The sequence below is a fragment of the Mastigoproctus giganteus genome, chromosome 10, assembly GCF_048544385.1.
Source record: "Mastigoproctus giganteus isolate SK-2022 chromosome 10, ASM4854438v1, whole genome shotgun sequence".
NCBI classification, from domain to species: Eukaryota; Metazoa; Arthropoda; class Arachnida; order Uropygi; family Thelyphonidae; genus Mastigoproctus; species Mastigoproctus giganteus.
Window position 1 is genome coordinate 138,016,118 of NC_143584.1, and position 16,199 is coordinate 138,032,316.

Below are 16,199 nucleotides of genomic sequence, written 5' to 3' on the forward strand. Positions count from 1 at the left end.
TAAAATTTTAACTTGTTGAAATTTACTGGTTCTCTATTGAAAATATTTACTATTATAAACAAACATACAAAATATACAGTAGGCATCATCGATGCCTATTGTATATTTTGGCATCACTGATACACAGTAGGCATCAATAGGCATCACTGATGCCTACTGTAACTCAAAACTGAACTAAAATAATGGTTTATAACTACAAAACTGTATTAAAAATGTAAACTTAAATTTACACACTCAATTTAAAATGTTGAATAAGGGTCTGGTGCATTTCCACTATCAATTTCCATCCCATGTCCTCAATATAAATATAATTTATTGTAAAAAAAAATAATAATATTCTGTTGTAATTGGAAAACTTCAGTAAATCTATGGAGTATTGTGGGTGAGCACATTAATTCTTTCTTTTACATTATTTTTGTCATTGTCATCAATTTTATTCTCTTGTTCTCCATGTGTTCACATTAGTGGAACAATCTTTGCATCAGTTAAATGCAATCTGTCTCAGTATTGCAATCAACATTTATGAAATCAGAAATGAAACTGCTTTATTTACAATAGATGACAACATTCCAACAACATTGCTTGAGAAAATTAACAGAACAAAATGTTTTTTGTGAATATTTTATTGTAAACAGCATCGCAGAAGGCGAATATTTGATATAATAAGCATCCTGACATGGAAATTCCGAGTATCCAATCTACCACCTTACAGAGCTACACATTATGCAAATTGTGACCACATAATTTCATTCCCATTTTCTTGGCTTGCTCAGTGGGATAGCCGTATCTCCAGTACTTAGGATGGCTAGCTGTTATTGTAATAGTTCCTATCTCCCGAAAAGGTCACCCAATGGCTATGTCAACCAGAACAAACAAATATCTAGCTCTAACAGCAAGATGGAAGCCCTACAATGTCTTTTCATCAACCATCTCTTGAGGTTGCTGCGGCCACAGGTGAAAACATTTCCAACTGGACTGTGTTAAAGTCTCAATTAAAGTTGACTCTATGCAAGGAAGTCAGTGGATTGTATCCCATTAACCCCAAAACCACCACAGAGCTTGTAGAAACTGGTGCCATGAGCATGCAACTTGGAGCCCTGAGAAGTAGGTTACAGTATCATTCTCTGATGAGTCCTGTTTTTAGTCTATAAACAGATTCTAGGCATTATTTCAGCTGGAGATAATGAGGAATGTAGTACCATCCTTCCAACATCAGAGAAAGGGATACTTACCATTAAGGCAGTGTTCTAATGTGGGGCAAAATAATGATCAAGAGCCCTTCATATTTTTGAAAGGGATATCATAACTGGCAGAGGTACCAAGAACAGATCCTCTAACTCTGTGTGTGACTTTTTAGAGGTGTGGTTAGCCCAAATTTTCTTTTCACACACAACACCACTGCACACAGTGCTCAAGTGGTGGAGAAATATCTTGAAACTGAAGATATCCAACAACTGCCACGTACAGCATGATCACCAGACATCCAATTGAATATGTGTGGAACACCTTTGGTCGTCGCATTGCACGTTGACAGCCAACTCCTCAGTCGCTTGGTGAGATAAGGTCTGCACTGGTAGAAAATGGGATTTTGCCACAGAATCTTACAGACACCCTTATATTAAGCATGGTTCACTGCTTCAGGCCAGTTTAGCCATTAGAGGTGATCATATGTCATACTGATGCCCAGAGACGGCCCGAGGGGGGTGCGAACAGTGCGAGCGCACAAGGCCCCGCGTTTCTCAAGGCCTCGTGCCGCTGCCTGTTTTGGAAAATAAAAATGGTTTCATTTTTTTTTTTTTTTTGTTTTAATACTGTCGCAAAATCTAGCAACATCACCATAAAATGGGCATATTTTTAATATACATAAGAAATAAAATGTCAATAATCATGTTATTAACATTACCTGAAAGCCTGCCAAGAATTCTCCAAAGAACACGGAAAAATATATTTTCTTTCAAATATATTTAAAATATCTCTCCTTACAAATAAAAAAAAATATATATATATTTTTTATTTGTAAGGAGACCTTTTATATATATATATATATATATATATATATATAAAAGGCCGCCGTAGCCTAGTGGTCAAGCGCATAAGTACACGTGCCTTGAGTGGCCGGGGTTCAAGCCCGTGACTACTGAATACGGTGCTGTTTCTTGTATTCTATGTATCTTGTGAACTCCTCTGACCATTTGGTCGTCCCGGAGTATAAACAGAAAATTTATAATTTATTATCATATATATTATGACAGCTGATCGTACATCGTACGTTTTTATCACGATTCGCGAGGTGTGAAAATAAATAACATATTCGTATTTATTTCGCAACATGACTAGTAGAGACAGAGATGCAGGAAAAAAGTATGTGTGGCTCTGATAAATTGAAGAAAAAAAGAAAGAAAGAGAGAAGAAATTACGGAAAAACAGAGGAACTCCCTTGCAAAATTTTTAAAAAACGAAAATGTGCAATAAACTGAAGAAACGCATAATTCACAGTTACTGAAAGATCAAACTCGCGGAAATGAAATTACGCCGTGTGACATCCACGAAAACGATCCTGATCATGATAAAGCCAGCTCTCGTCCTAATGAAGAGGAAAGCGATGATAAGAAAACTGTAGAACGGGAAAATAATCACGAAGCAGAGGGAAACGTACAGATGGAGGATTTTTTGTCAGCGTCGAACAAAGAACAAGATGAAGTATTCCGAGGACCGCAGCTTCAAGAGAATCAACAAAGCGACGAAGACGAAAATGTCAATATCAATGATCCTGGTACTTGGCCTGAAATTATAACTGATAAATTCAGAATGGCTGTCATACAAAATGGCGTGACAAGTAAAAAACCACGATTTTCCGAAAGATAAAAATAACAGAAGTTTTTCTAAAAATTATTATTTAAGAAAATTAACGAATGGGGAACATCAAGAACAAAGGTGGTTACTCTACTCAAAGCACAAAGATGCCACATTGTGTTATGCGTGCAAGTTATTCTCTTCAAATACCACCTCTCTGTGTTTAACTGGACTTAACGATTGGGTACATTCAAGTTCGCGATTACAAAGTCATGAAAGATCAGAATATCATTTACAAGCTATGTACAAATTGTTACAACTTGAAAAGAATTTGAAACTTGGAAACACTATTGACAAAGAACATGAAAAAATAATTAAAAACAAAACACAGCGTTTAAAATGTGTTTGTGAACGAATAGTGGCTGCAATTTTATATTTATCAGAGCATAATTTGGTGTTCAGAGGCAGTAGCGATGCTTTATATAAACCACATAACGGTAATTTCTTAGGTCTCGTAGAATTACTTGCAAGATTTGACCCAATCATGAAACAACATTTGGATCGGTGCGTAGAATCAGCATCACGTTCCTATTTATCTCATAGAATACAAGATGAACTGATTTCTGCTTTGGCTAAAAAAGTTAGAAAGGAAATAATAAATACAGTTAAGAAAGCTAAGTATTTCACAATTTTATTAGATTGCACTCCAGACGTAAGCCATCAAGAACAATTATCTGTTATTTTAAGATATGTTAATGTAGATAACTCTGAAAGTGATGTGAGTATACAAGAACGATTTATTTGTTTTGAAACAGTAAAAGACTCGACAGGAAAATGGTTATCAGCCAAAATTGAAAGCATATTAGAAAAGGAGGAATTAGATATAGGGAACTGTTGAGGACAGGGGTACGATAACGGAGCTCATATGAGAGGTTTATACAAAGGCGTGCAAGCACTTATCCTGCAAAAGAATTCCAAACCACAGTATATGCCCTGCGGAAGTAATCATTTCAATTTAGTTCTTGGAGACATTTCAAAATCATCTTCTCTTGCAAATTCATTTTTTGGGACTTTACAAAGCATATATAATATTTTTGCAAGGTCTGTGATACGCTGGGATATATTAAAAGAGCATGTCAAACATCTTACTCCAAAACCACTGTTAGAAACGAGGTAGGAATGTCGCCTCGAAAGTGTGAAATCTGTGAGATACCAAGTACCACAATTTTCTCTAGCTTTGAAATACCTTTATGAATATACCAGTGACATGAAAACGAAATTCAATCAATCGAAAATAAACTTACTTTATTTGAATTTTTATTAAGTTTGGTCATTTGGTATGACATACTGAATGAAGTAAATATTGTGAGCAAGATATTTCAAAATTCAAATATAGATATCGGTACTACAAATTCACATTTAAAAGGCCTTTTAAATTTTTTTGAACAGTATCGTGAATCGGGATTCAAATCTTCTTTAATAACTGCAAAGGAAATAGCTGAAGAATTACAAGTGACATCTGAATTTAAGAATCAAAGAACTGGACGAAAAACAAGGCAATTTTGTTATGAAGGAACCGATCAGCCTCTTCCATCAGGCGAAGAATATTTCAGAATTCAATATTTTCTAGTCATAATCGATAGTGCGATTATTTCTTTTAAGAAAACATTCGAAATTTATCACGAACATGAGACATCATATGATTTTTTATATAATTCGGATAATATTCAAAAACTGACTGAAAACGATCTTCTTATTAAATGTTGCAAAGACTTAAATGCGACCTTGCAAGACGATATTGATTGCATTGATTTATTTAATGAAATCAAAATTTGTCGTTGAGTTTTGCCTTCCAGGATCACAATATTACAAATATTACAATATTTACTGACAAATAATTTATTTGAATTGTATCCAAATTTTGTTACTGTTCTGAAAATTATATTAACCTTACCAATTACCGTCGCATCTGCAGAAAGATCTTTCTCAAGATCGAAAATAATAAAAAATTACTTGAGATCTAGCATTAGTCAAGAACGGTTTACCTCCTTAGCCATTTTATCTATCGAATCAGAAATAGCTAAAAAACTAAATTATGATGATATTATCAACGAATTTGCTATAAAACATGTAAGAAAATGAAAGAAAAATCACATATTGTGACCTTATTCGATTAAGTCGCATACCAAATTGTATTTTATAAGTATATGAAGCAATTATTTTTCTTATTTGATTTATTAAAGATTTTTTTGTGATTGAAATGTTAATTTTATTAAAATAATTTAATTATTTATCATTTTCATGTAATCCTTACTAAACCAATTTGTGCAATGTAATAAATATCAAAATGCAATAAATTATTTTGTTGTACGAAATTTGTATCAAGGCCCCGCAAGTCAACTTTTCACAGGGCCTCGCTTTTGTTCGGGCCGGCTCTGCTGATGCCATGCGACCATAGTTTTGAGCATCTTGTATTGACTTCTGTAATGTGACCTTTTTTGGTAATTTTTATAGAACTCCATTTCAAGGACTGATGCTTTGTACTTAGTGGTGGGAATTTAACTGAACCAGAAGTTAATGTTGGAGTAGCTAAAACTGTGGGATGTACAATTATCAAGAAATTACTTTTTTTTTTTTTTTTTTTTTTTTTTAATAGTCATGATGCAATATAATTTTAGCAACCATTTTGGGAAGGACCCACTGTAACCCAAGAATTTATATTTGCAATTTCTCTGTTCTACTTATGCTACCCAGAAAGAAATTAAATGTTCAGAGCTGCCAACTTTTGATATTCAAAAATCTAGGGATTAGGTAATTGTAAACAGGAGATTTTAGGGTTAAAACAGGCAATGGATTGGTTTCGGAAAAGGGTTTGTTTTAAATCCACAGTTCACTAAAAATTTAAAATTCTCTGACATCACATTTTATATAAAAATACAAATATAGGACTGTTTACCAGTATAGTATACTTTCAAACAGCTTGGCTAACTTAGACCATTTCTGTCTTTGGGTTTCTATTTGGATTTTCTGTTAGACATCAATTGACTTCGACTGCATCAAGAAATATACTGTTGCAGACTTTACCCCTCTTCAAAAATGTTCAGTGAACAATGGTTTTGCTCTCTAGTCTTAGCTGTCAAGAGCATTTGCAAAAATTCAAAAGAAAGAGATCTAAATCAGTTATTTTTCTCTGCTGGCTGAATATTCTCTCAATCGATATAAGGAATTGTTATAAAGCCAAATATCTTAAACAACACCAAAAAGTAGATGAAAATTGTCAACAAAATATTTCAAATTTGAAAATGATGCACTGCCAATTGATGAAATCAGTGCTACCTTGGCATCACTGATATCATTTTATAATGGAAAGTTGTTTACAATGTAGTCAGACACAGCAATAATGTACTTCCTCACTGAACAAAACAGCAACTTTCTCTTGTTTTAGACTCTCAATGACCTTAACAGAAATGCCTATGATCAACCCATATTCATCCTTCTGGTTTGGTTTACTATGGTAATCAACTTCCAAAATGCAATATTTAAACTGTTAGAATTAGCATTACTAGAGGCATATGACGCAAGAAAGCAAGCTTATGCAGCATCAACATTTCATTTCACCCCTCCATTTGTTCCAAATGCATGTCCAGATCATCTTTAAATTTATTTAGGCTACCAACTTCCAAAACAAAAGATGGAAGTCTGTTCCATCTTTTGTTTCAACTACCCGGTGGCTAAAGGCAAATTTCTGCACATCTATTCTACAACTGTCATTCCTCAATTTCAATCTGTGCCTCCCTAAGGTTCTTAATCTGAGCAAGAGGAAGAATCCCATCAGCATTCAGCTTGCTCAAACCATTCAAGGCCTTATACACCTCAACCAGATCACCTTGCAGGTGCCTACTCTCCAGGCACTGCAATTTGCAGAACTTAAGCCTTTCTTGGTAAGAGCACTCCTTTGTTCCCCTTCACCAATCTTGTTGCCCTGCTTTGTACTCATTATAGCAACTCTACAACCTTCCTAAAATGAGACTTCCAGACCTGTACACAGTACTCTAGGTGTGGCCTGACCATTGCCTTGTATAATGGGACAATCACCTCCCCTCTCTCTGCTAGCAAAATTGCTGTATATCATTGACAAAACTCCATGACCTGCCCTGGCAGCCCATCTACACTGCTCAGTGAACTTCATATTTGACTGCACAATTATCCCCAGGTCTTTTTAACTTCGTTAAAAAGACCTGGGGGTAATTTTGCAGTCAATTTTTGGGGTACGTTTCTCTTCGGTTATTGCTACCCATAGGCAGTACATTTGTCAATGTTAAACTTCAGTTGCCACTTCTCAGCCCATTTGCCCAACTTATCTAGATCCAGTTGGAGTAGCATACTGTACTGTCTTTAACAACTCTGCCAACCTTTGTATCATCTGCAAACTTGGATATTAAACCTGATATGCCTTCATCAATATCATTGATAAATATACAACACAACAATGGGTCCAACACCGAACCCTGGGGAACTCCACTAATAACATTTGTCTACGAAGAGCAGTGTCCATTGATTACCACTCTCTGTCGTCTCCCACTCAACCACCATTTTATCCATTGTAGCAACTCACCCTTAATGCCATACCTCTCCAATTTGTACAGCAGTTGTCCATGTGCAACAGTATCAAAATCTTTCCTGAAATCCAAGTATATGATATCAAAATTATTTTTGGCATTCAGTTCCTTTGTGACCATATCATAGTTTGTTTGTTGTTTGTTTGTTATTTGGTTTTTAGGAGCATTAGCAACTAAGGCCATATTGCTCCGGGATATGCGGTGGTCATTCCCTGACCTTTTCGCATCCTCCGTATTTGGTGGTGACGGGCTCGAACCCCGGTCTAATCAAGAAGCGTGTGCTACGCACTGCTGCTCCTTCCCACCTGGCTACGGAGGCGCCTCCATATCATAGCATCCAATCAAATTGGTCAAACAAGACCTCCCTTTAACAAACCCATGCTGTACCTTAACTATTACTGCAGTCTTTTCTAGATGATCCTGCAATGCTTCTTTAACCAGCAATTTCATTATTTCCCCCAGAACACAAGTTAAACTAACAGGTCTATAGTTAGATGAGTCGCCTTTTGAACCCCCCTTTGTGAATAGGTGTTACATTTGCACACCTCCAGTTCATGGGGACCTCCCCTGCCTCTAAGGATGCTCTCATAATTATGGCTAAGGGTTTGCTTACTTACCTTGCTGCCTCTTTCATTATAACTGGATAGATTCGATCTGCCCCAGGTGCCTTTTTTATGTTTAACTTCAACAATTTCTCCTCCACTTTGCTCTCAGTTATTACAAAATCACTTAGTTCCCTGTTAGAGTTTGATAAACTTCTGGCACTCCCCTCATTGAATAACTCCTCTTGTGTGAATGTAGATGCAAAATACTCATTCAGTTTATCAGCTAACTGAGCATGATCATCAATAGTCAACCCATCTATGTTAAGTGGTCCAATCTGATTCATCCATTTCTTTCTAGAGTTTACATAAGTAAAGAACTCTTTGCTGTTTTTCTTTGCAAAGGATTTCTTGTAATCTGCCTTCGCCTGCCTAACCTCCTTTGTGACTTGATTACAGACTAGTTTATATCACCGACCGGGCTAGCCGGGTGGGAAAAGTGCCTGCCTGGCAACCCAAAGGTCGCGGGTTCGAATCCCGCCTCGGGCATGGATCAGAGTACTGCAAAAAAAACCTTGGGAGGTGCCTTATAGCCACAGAAGCTGATGCGCCAATAACTAACAAAAAAAAAAAATAAAATAAAATAACTAGTTTATATCTGCCATAGGCTTCTGTGTCACCTGATTCTTTATATGCATTCCATACATTTTTTTCTCTGCCATGAGCCTCAGTTCATCTGACATCCATTTAGGCCTAAACCTTGAACAGTATTTCTTAGTTGGAATGAAAAGCCTGGTAGCCTCCAAAATTAAGTCCCTGAAGGCTTCCCATTTTGAATGCAACATTGGTAACATCATCAGTTGATCCCACTGTATAGAATTTAAAAACTGTCTGAGACCCCTGTAGTCACCTTTACAAAAGCAAAGCCCTTCCCTTTAGCCTCAATGGTAGTTACATCTTTAAGTAATTCCCACATCAGTGCATTGTGATCACCGTTACCCAGTGGTTCCTTTACCTGCAAATTCTTAATGCATGAATAATCACTGCTGATAATCAGATCAAGAGTATTACTCCCTCTGGTTGCCTCTCGAATATATTTACTGTTGCTGTAGAAAACAGTAATTCAACAAATCCACCAAAGTCTTGCTAGTGTGCGAGTGACCAATCCACAAGTTCCAGTCAATATCTGGAAAGTTAAAATCCCCCATTATACGACATTCTGATTTACTGGCCCACTATTTCTCAGCAGAATTGCTCATTATACTCATCAGATTCATTAGGACTATAACACACACCTACTCTCATTTTTCCTTTCCCAGTGCTTATGTCACACCAAACAGACTCAACAATGCATTGTTCACCAACATCAATTGGATGCACTTCCTTAGATTTTGTGTTTCTTAACTAACAGAATAACCCCTCCTTCTTTCCTATACACATTGTACTCCCCAAATTCCTCAATAGTACTAGCAAATATTTTTGCACCCCTTCTATTTAAGGGTATCCCATTCCTGTAAAAACAATCTGTCCTATTAACAGGTACATCATGCTGAGAAAATTTTACCATACAATCCTTGCACACTCACTTCAGAGTCTTCTACACACAGACTTTCAACATAGACTAAACAGAAATTGCACCAGCTGTGCTCACTGCACCAAAATAATGTGATGTTGTCTTGTAGATATTATAGCCCTGTAACTTTGATCCCACATAACACTATCCCAATATAGTTCATTATAAATGCAATAAATCCAATGCATAAATGCAGTTCAAATTAACAAGGATTTTGAAGCATTATATCTATGGAAATCTTGATGAGGAGGTTGTCAGAGTTCAAGATATCGAGAAATTCTATTTACTGAGAATCTACTGTATACGCTATGGGGACTGATATTTAAGTTAGTGCAAGGGCAACTCTGACTAGTGGTATGTTCTATGGAAAGGGATAATATAACCTTGTTTTTATTTCGATTCAAACCCACAATTAGGTCATTCAGGCCATAAATGAATTAAAATAGAAAAAAAACTTTTCACAAGGAAAAGGGTCCAACAGGCACATGCACCTTCACTACTTTATAGTCCTTTGACGATTGGCATCTTCAATGCTAATAAAATTCAATCCTAAGTACTCTAATACATATTTTAATAAGTTTATTTTTTAATTTTATTGTTGGTGGTTAAAATAATAAATCATGAATAGAATAATTAATCATATTTAGCAGTCACTGGCTTGAACCACGGTCCACTTAAGAGAGTATGCTACTGCACTCTTTCTCATGACCACTCAGTTATATCAGGCCTAAATACTACAATATGCCTGCTAGTGGGTGACATTATCATCATTAGTGCTTCAACTCCAGTTGCAGACTCAGGATGCAGTCTTCTACATAGTGTCTGCAAAGTCCTGTTAGCCCTCAAAAAATTAGTTTATGATAGATAAAATTTATATACATTTTTTTTTTGTATATAGATAACATTATTTATATACAAGAAATGTTATTTATAATTGCTTTATCTAAATATTACATATGCAGCTTTCTACAGCAGCTATTGTCTAATGGCTAATTGGTCCATTTATACCTTGGAAGAAAAGAGAATGATAAGCACATGGGCTAATGAATGGCTACATACTGGTGAGGCCAGATGTTTATGCTGGAACACTTAAGGCTACATGTGCAGATGAAGGAAGGAATTTCTCAGTGTTCCAAGACAAGTGGATTGGCCATGTACTGCAAATTTTACCTGCTATCCCCTTCACTATGCACCCTGAAGCAATACATTAAACAGGAAATGGCCCAAAAGGTATTATTACAAAACTGAGGAACTAAAGCTTATTTGAGATGCATTAGATGGAATTATGCTGGAAATGCTCATCAATTCTTATGTCACACATGGGTGTGTGTGTCACAAAAATGATAGTACATACACAGACACCTAGGATGAGTAACTGTTGTTAGACTTTTTCCTTCATTTACATTTATCATATTTCACTGGTGGGGTAGAGGACTTTCCAAACATCCTATAAAAACAAGAGATATTAATGCTGATAATACTTACTTTTAAAATTAGTATCCTAAATAAAATTTTTTTAAAAATAAGACATACTATTACAATCTTTGTTGCATTTATACAGGTATACGAGATACCTGTATAATTTATACAGGTATCTTTTATAATAGTGTGAATGTAAAAATAAGTTTACGTGCATGCTCCCCCCCTTAAGAAAAACATTAATTTATATATAAGGGGGGGGGAGTTCTTTATTTATAAACAACCAAACAATCAAAATTTAAATAAAACAGAACTTGCATCCTACCAACAAAAATGACACCAAATCATAACGGCCTTCATAACAAATTGGTCTAGCAATTCTCAGATACATGATTTAAGAAAGCCAGTCATATAAGTGGTAGATAGATGGTCATGAGATTACCTTGTCTTTTTTTTTTTTTTTTTTTTTTTTGTAAGAATTTATATTTAATGGATGCCTAGATTATTGTGCTTTATATAATTTTAAATTAATAACTTTTTCAATACATACTGGGCTTCATTTTCAATTTAATCTCTTGTGGTTTGATTTGAATGGCTTCACCTTGTTTAACACCTTTATTGCTCAATTCTTGGTCCTAATAATAAGAAAAGAAAAGAAAAGATAAAAAAACTTGAAAGAATGGATGAACAAAATAACAAGAAAATACAGTTAAGCTTTACAAATCTAGTTTACCAATTCAATAGAATTCCACAACATAAGTACAGCTATAGTTGATAAAAATGTATGCTATATAAATTTTATAAATGAGATATTTGTTTTATTTATTTATTATTTTATTTTTTGTTAAACTTAAGCTTAGAATGTGCCGGTGGAAACTACTTTATCAACTTTGTTGTATGCACAAATCTCAATTGCAAGCTTGATAATAACAGCATATCACTTACATAAGTCTTTCTTGTGGCTACTGCTGCTGCTGCAGTAGAACTATAGGAAAGTTTCTCAACAATGCATTCTAAGCTTTAGTTTAAAAAACATGCAAAGTACTGTACATGATTTTTTTTTTTTTTTTGGTAGTTGTTGGCGCATCGGCTTCTGTGGCCATAATGCACCTCCCAAGCTTTTTGCAGTACTTTGATCCAAGCCCAAGGTGGGATTCGAACCCACGACCTTTGGGTTGCCAGGCAGGCACTTTACCCACCTGGCTAGCCCGGTCGGCAAGCACATGTCAAATAACATGTAATTGAGTGTCAAGATTAGGAAGGAGCAGCCAGTGAGAGGCACATCAAAGTTTGACTATCAATGAACCATCTAGAATTGTTTTGAGATTTTGGAAAGACTGCTTAGGAACAACATATTTTATTATAATTTTTTTTTTTGTTCTTTGAATTAAATATATATAATTATTATAGCTATCTATATTTCTTAGCTATTCATCTGGCTTATTAATCAATAATTTGATGGGATTTTACCTTTTATTAAGTTTAAATATATATACAGTAAACCCCCGCTATTCGCGGGGGTTACGTTCCTGAGAAATGCCGCGAATACCGAAAACGCGAATACTGAGTTATGGCTCCCATAGTAATAAAGGGGTTCCGTTCCAAAGTATGAAATATATATGAAAAACTAGTCTAAAATTTTGTCTAGGTATATATTTTGTATATGTACCTTCATAATATGACTATGTACATAGACAGTACATAGTGAAATGCAAGCATATGGCATTGAAATGAAAATAAGAAACAATTTAATATTAAATGTAATATTTATTAGAAATTTCAAACAAATCTTTCAAACCAGCGCCTTTGCTAGCTAAAAAACTTATCCCGCCAGTGCTATCACCAGTTGTTTGTTTGTTTGTTTTGTTGGTTTTTAGGAGCATTAGCAACTAAGGCCACATTGCTCCGGGATATGCGGTGGTCATTCCTTGACCTTTCCGCATCCTCCGATTTGGTGGTGACGGGCTCGAACCCCGGTCTAATCAAGAAGCGTGTGCTGCGCACTGCTGCTCCTTCCCACCTGCTGCTCCTTCCAACACTTTAGCAAAACTGGCTATCACCAGTTTTGCTAAAGTGTTGATAAAGGAGTTTTGTCTTTTCACGAATGATGAGTGAACTTAACGGAATTTTATTTTGAGTTTGGTCTTCTATCCACAGATTTAAAGCCTTTTCCATTTTTTCTAATTTAACATCACGAGTTACACAGCAAATTTTTGAAGCAATTAGCGCGTTTTCACGGCGGATTTTTTCTTCCGATTTTTTGATTGATCGTACCATTGACTCATTGATTTTATAATGTTTTGCCACTGAGGAGACACTTTCACCATTAGAAATTTTGTCTAATAGCTCAATTTTATTCGCTAATGTCATCACCTCTTTTGATCTTTTCACATTTCCCTTGTTATTCGTAGCCATATTTTTGTACGGGTTAGAAAGAACTTGTCCAAATAAAGTCACTTTCTTCCGTTAACACACTCAAAAAAGTCTGTTTTACACTGCAAAACAGTAGATTTATCACTTTTGTAAGCATATCAATTTATAAATTTATAAGCATATTTAAAAGCAAACGACGAAACCTTCCATGACAAGCGCATGACACATGCTGAACAAGGATTAGCGAGAAACATCCACGCTCACGATTTTGTCACCCCTTTCAACTGAGCGCTGTTTTGACTGGGAAAGATAATTTTAGCCATGCCCATGGTTTTTTATGGCGAAAATGTTCACGGCACGTTAAAATTTTTTTAGGGTTCATTTTATATTAAATCAGCGACCGCAAATAGCGGGGGTTTACTGTATATATAATCCAAAAATTAAATAGAGATAAAAATGAATAAAAATATATATTAAAAATTAATAAGAAAAAATAGTAGAAAAGCTAACATCAGTGGCAGCAGAAAACACATTCCACTACATGTTGCTTATAATAAGCTAAATTAAAATAGAATAATTGCCAGTAGCATAGCAAACCAGTAGAGTGAAAATGAACTAAACCAAATAAAATAACAATAACAGAAAAATATGGGGGGGGGAATAAAGGAGAGGGTAGTGTTGAAGCAATGTTCCTAAAATAATTTAGAAAATTAAAACTAATTTAGAAAAAACCAATTAAAAGAAATTTGGCGGAGCCCCCTAGTAGGCACCCATTTCCGAATTATGTGAAATCTCACTAAGGTGGAAACGTGGACTAACAACCTTACATGACCATTATGACCCATCTCGACAGAGGACCACGACGCCAATAATAGTTAGGGAATCACTGCATTTTGAACGCTAAACAAATCCATACGACGGAATGATATTAAGATCAAACCACCAATGCAATAGATTTGCATAGCGGTGGTCCTTCCGCAGTGAAAAATAAAAAAAAAAAAAGCCTAGTACTCGCATGGCCAAACCACACCACTGACAAAACAATAGCTGAACTGAAAATATATAGAAACAAATTAGGCTATTCAAAATGCAGTGATTCACTGACTATTACTCGCCTCGTGGTCCTCTGTCAAGATGGGGCATAATGGTCAGTATTTTATTTTATTTTATTAATTATTTGGTCATGTAATGTAGTTAGTCCACGTTTTCACCTTAGTGAGTTTTCATATAATTCGGAAACGGGTGCCTACTAGGGGGCACCACCAAATTTATTTTAACGTTACTTTAACACGACCCTCTCCTCCTTTATCCCCCCCCCCCATATTTTTCTGTTATTATTTTATTTGGTTTAGTTCATTTTCACTCTACTGGTTTGCTATGCTGCTTCTTTTTTGGTCCTTAGCTGGCGGCTGGAGGAGGCGGTTGGCCACGCAACCAGTACGCTGCTGTAGGTGCCGCAGGGTTTCGGACTTGCTCTGTGATGTTCTTCCATGCTTTACAATCCATGGCATCAGTCCTGCCCTGATTAAGGTCGAGACGTTGGCTCTTCAGGTCATTTTACACTTGCTTGGCCCACGTTTTCCTAGGCACGGTCCATTGAATGCTCCATCGGGTGGGTCGTCTCCAAAGGAGTGTGGATGGTATTCTATTCTTGCCCATTCTACATACGTGGTCAAACCATCTAAGCCTTCGCTTCTGGATTTGGTCGGCGATGGTTGGTTGCTGTTGGTATTTGGCACAGATGGTATCATTAGTGATGCGGTCGCGAAGTGAGATGCCCAGGATCTGCCGCAGGCATCACATTTGGAATACCTCAAGTTTGTTTAAATCTAGCTTGAGACAAATCCATGTTTCCGATCCGTAAAGAATGGGCAGGATCAAAGTCCGGAAGAGTGGGATTTTAGTCTTTGAGGAAATGTTGGTCCTCTTCCACAGACACCATTTGAGCGAGGCGAATGCAGTGGCCGCCTGTCCAATTCTGCTGTGGATCTCCATGGTGGATGCAACTTTCTTCTCCTGGACCAGCGACCCAAGGTATTTAAAGTCCTGCACTTACACATCGGATCACAGGGTCATAACCTTCACACTTCAACACACAATAGACAGGCAACAATCAACCCAACAAATCCAACATAGATATGCCATACGGAAGGCAGACTGGCCACTCTTCCAGACTACCTTAAGAGAAGCAGCACAAACCCTCCAAATAGAGGGGCTGAGCCCAGACCAGCACCAAACCGCCATGGCGGATCTCATCACTGCCGCTGCAAACTGCTCAATTAAAAGGAAAAACCCAACTCCAGGGGCTGTCCCCTGGTGGTCCCCGGAACTACAACAGCTCAGACGTGAGGTGAACAGAAGGAGAAGACTATTCCAGAGAGCACGACTTTCCTGGCCAGCAGCAGAAATAGACCAACTCCGCGACCACTATCACGCCGCAAGAAATGAGTACACTGCTCTAATCCGACTCAGGAAACAGCGCTCATGGGAGCAACTAGTTTCTACAACCAGAAACTAGCACTCCTGGGGGGTTGTCTACAGAATAACAACAAACAAATTCCCCAGGGGAGAAGTTATCCCCGCAACAAAGACGCTGCTAGGCACTTATACCAAGACCTGACAGGATAATATCAACGACATCTTGGACAGCATGTTTCCTGGACATATTATTCCCACTACACCAGAACAGCAACAACTATGTCAAGACAATGATACCTATACTACCACCAATAAGGAAGAACTGCTGACCATTACCGAACTTCACACTGCTGCAGCAAAACTGCGCAACAAGAAATCACCAGGTATCGACCTACTGGAGCCTGAAATCGTCAAGAAGGCCATCGAGACAATTCCAGAGGTAATACTCACCCTCCTTAATCA

At 36.7% G+C, this 16,199-nt stretch overlaps 1 protein-coding gene across 2 annotated transcripts in view; it reads right to left on the reverse strand.

Moving 5' to 3' along the window:
* Window positions 1-16,199, reverse strand: part of mys (position-specific antigen beta subunit myospheroid) — a 326,956-nt gene that overhangs the window by 208,676 nt on the left and 102,081 nt on the right. For both annotated transcript variants that reach the window (XM_090384150.1, XM_090384149.1), the window contains exon 5: window positions 11,497-11,581. In XM_090384150.1, coding sequence (XP_090240276.1) covers window positions 11,497-11,581 — 85 coding nt within the window. The remainder of the gene's footprint in view (window positions 1-11,496; window positions 11,582-16,199) is intronic.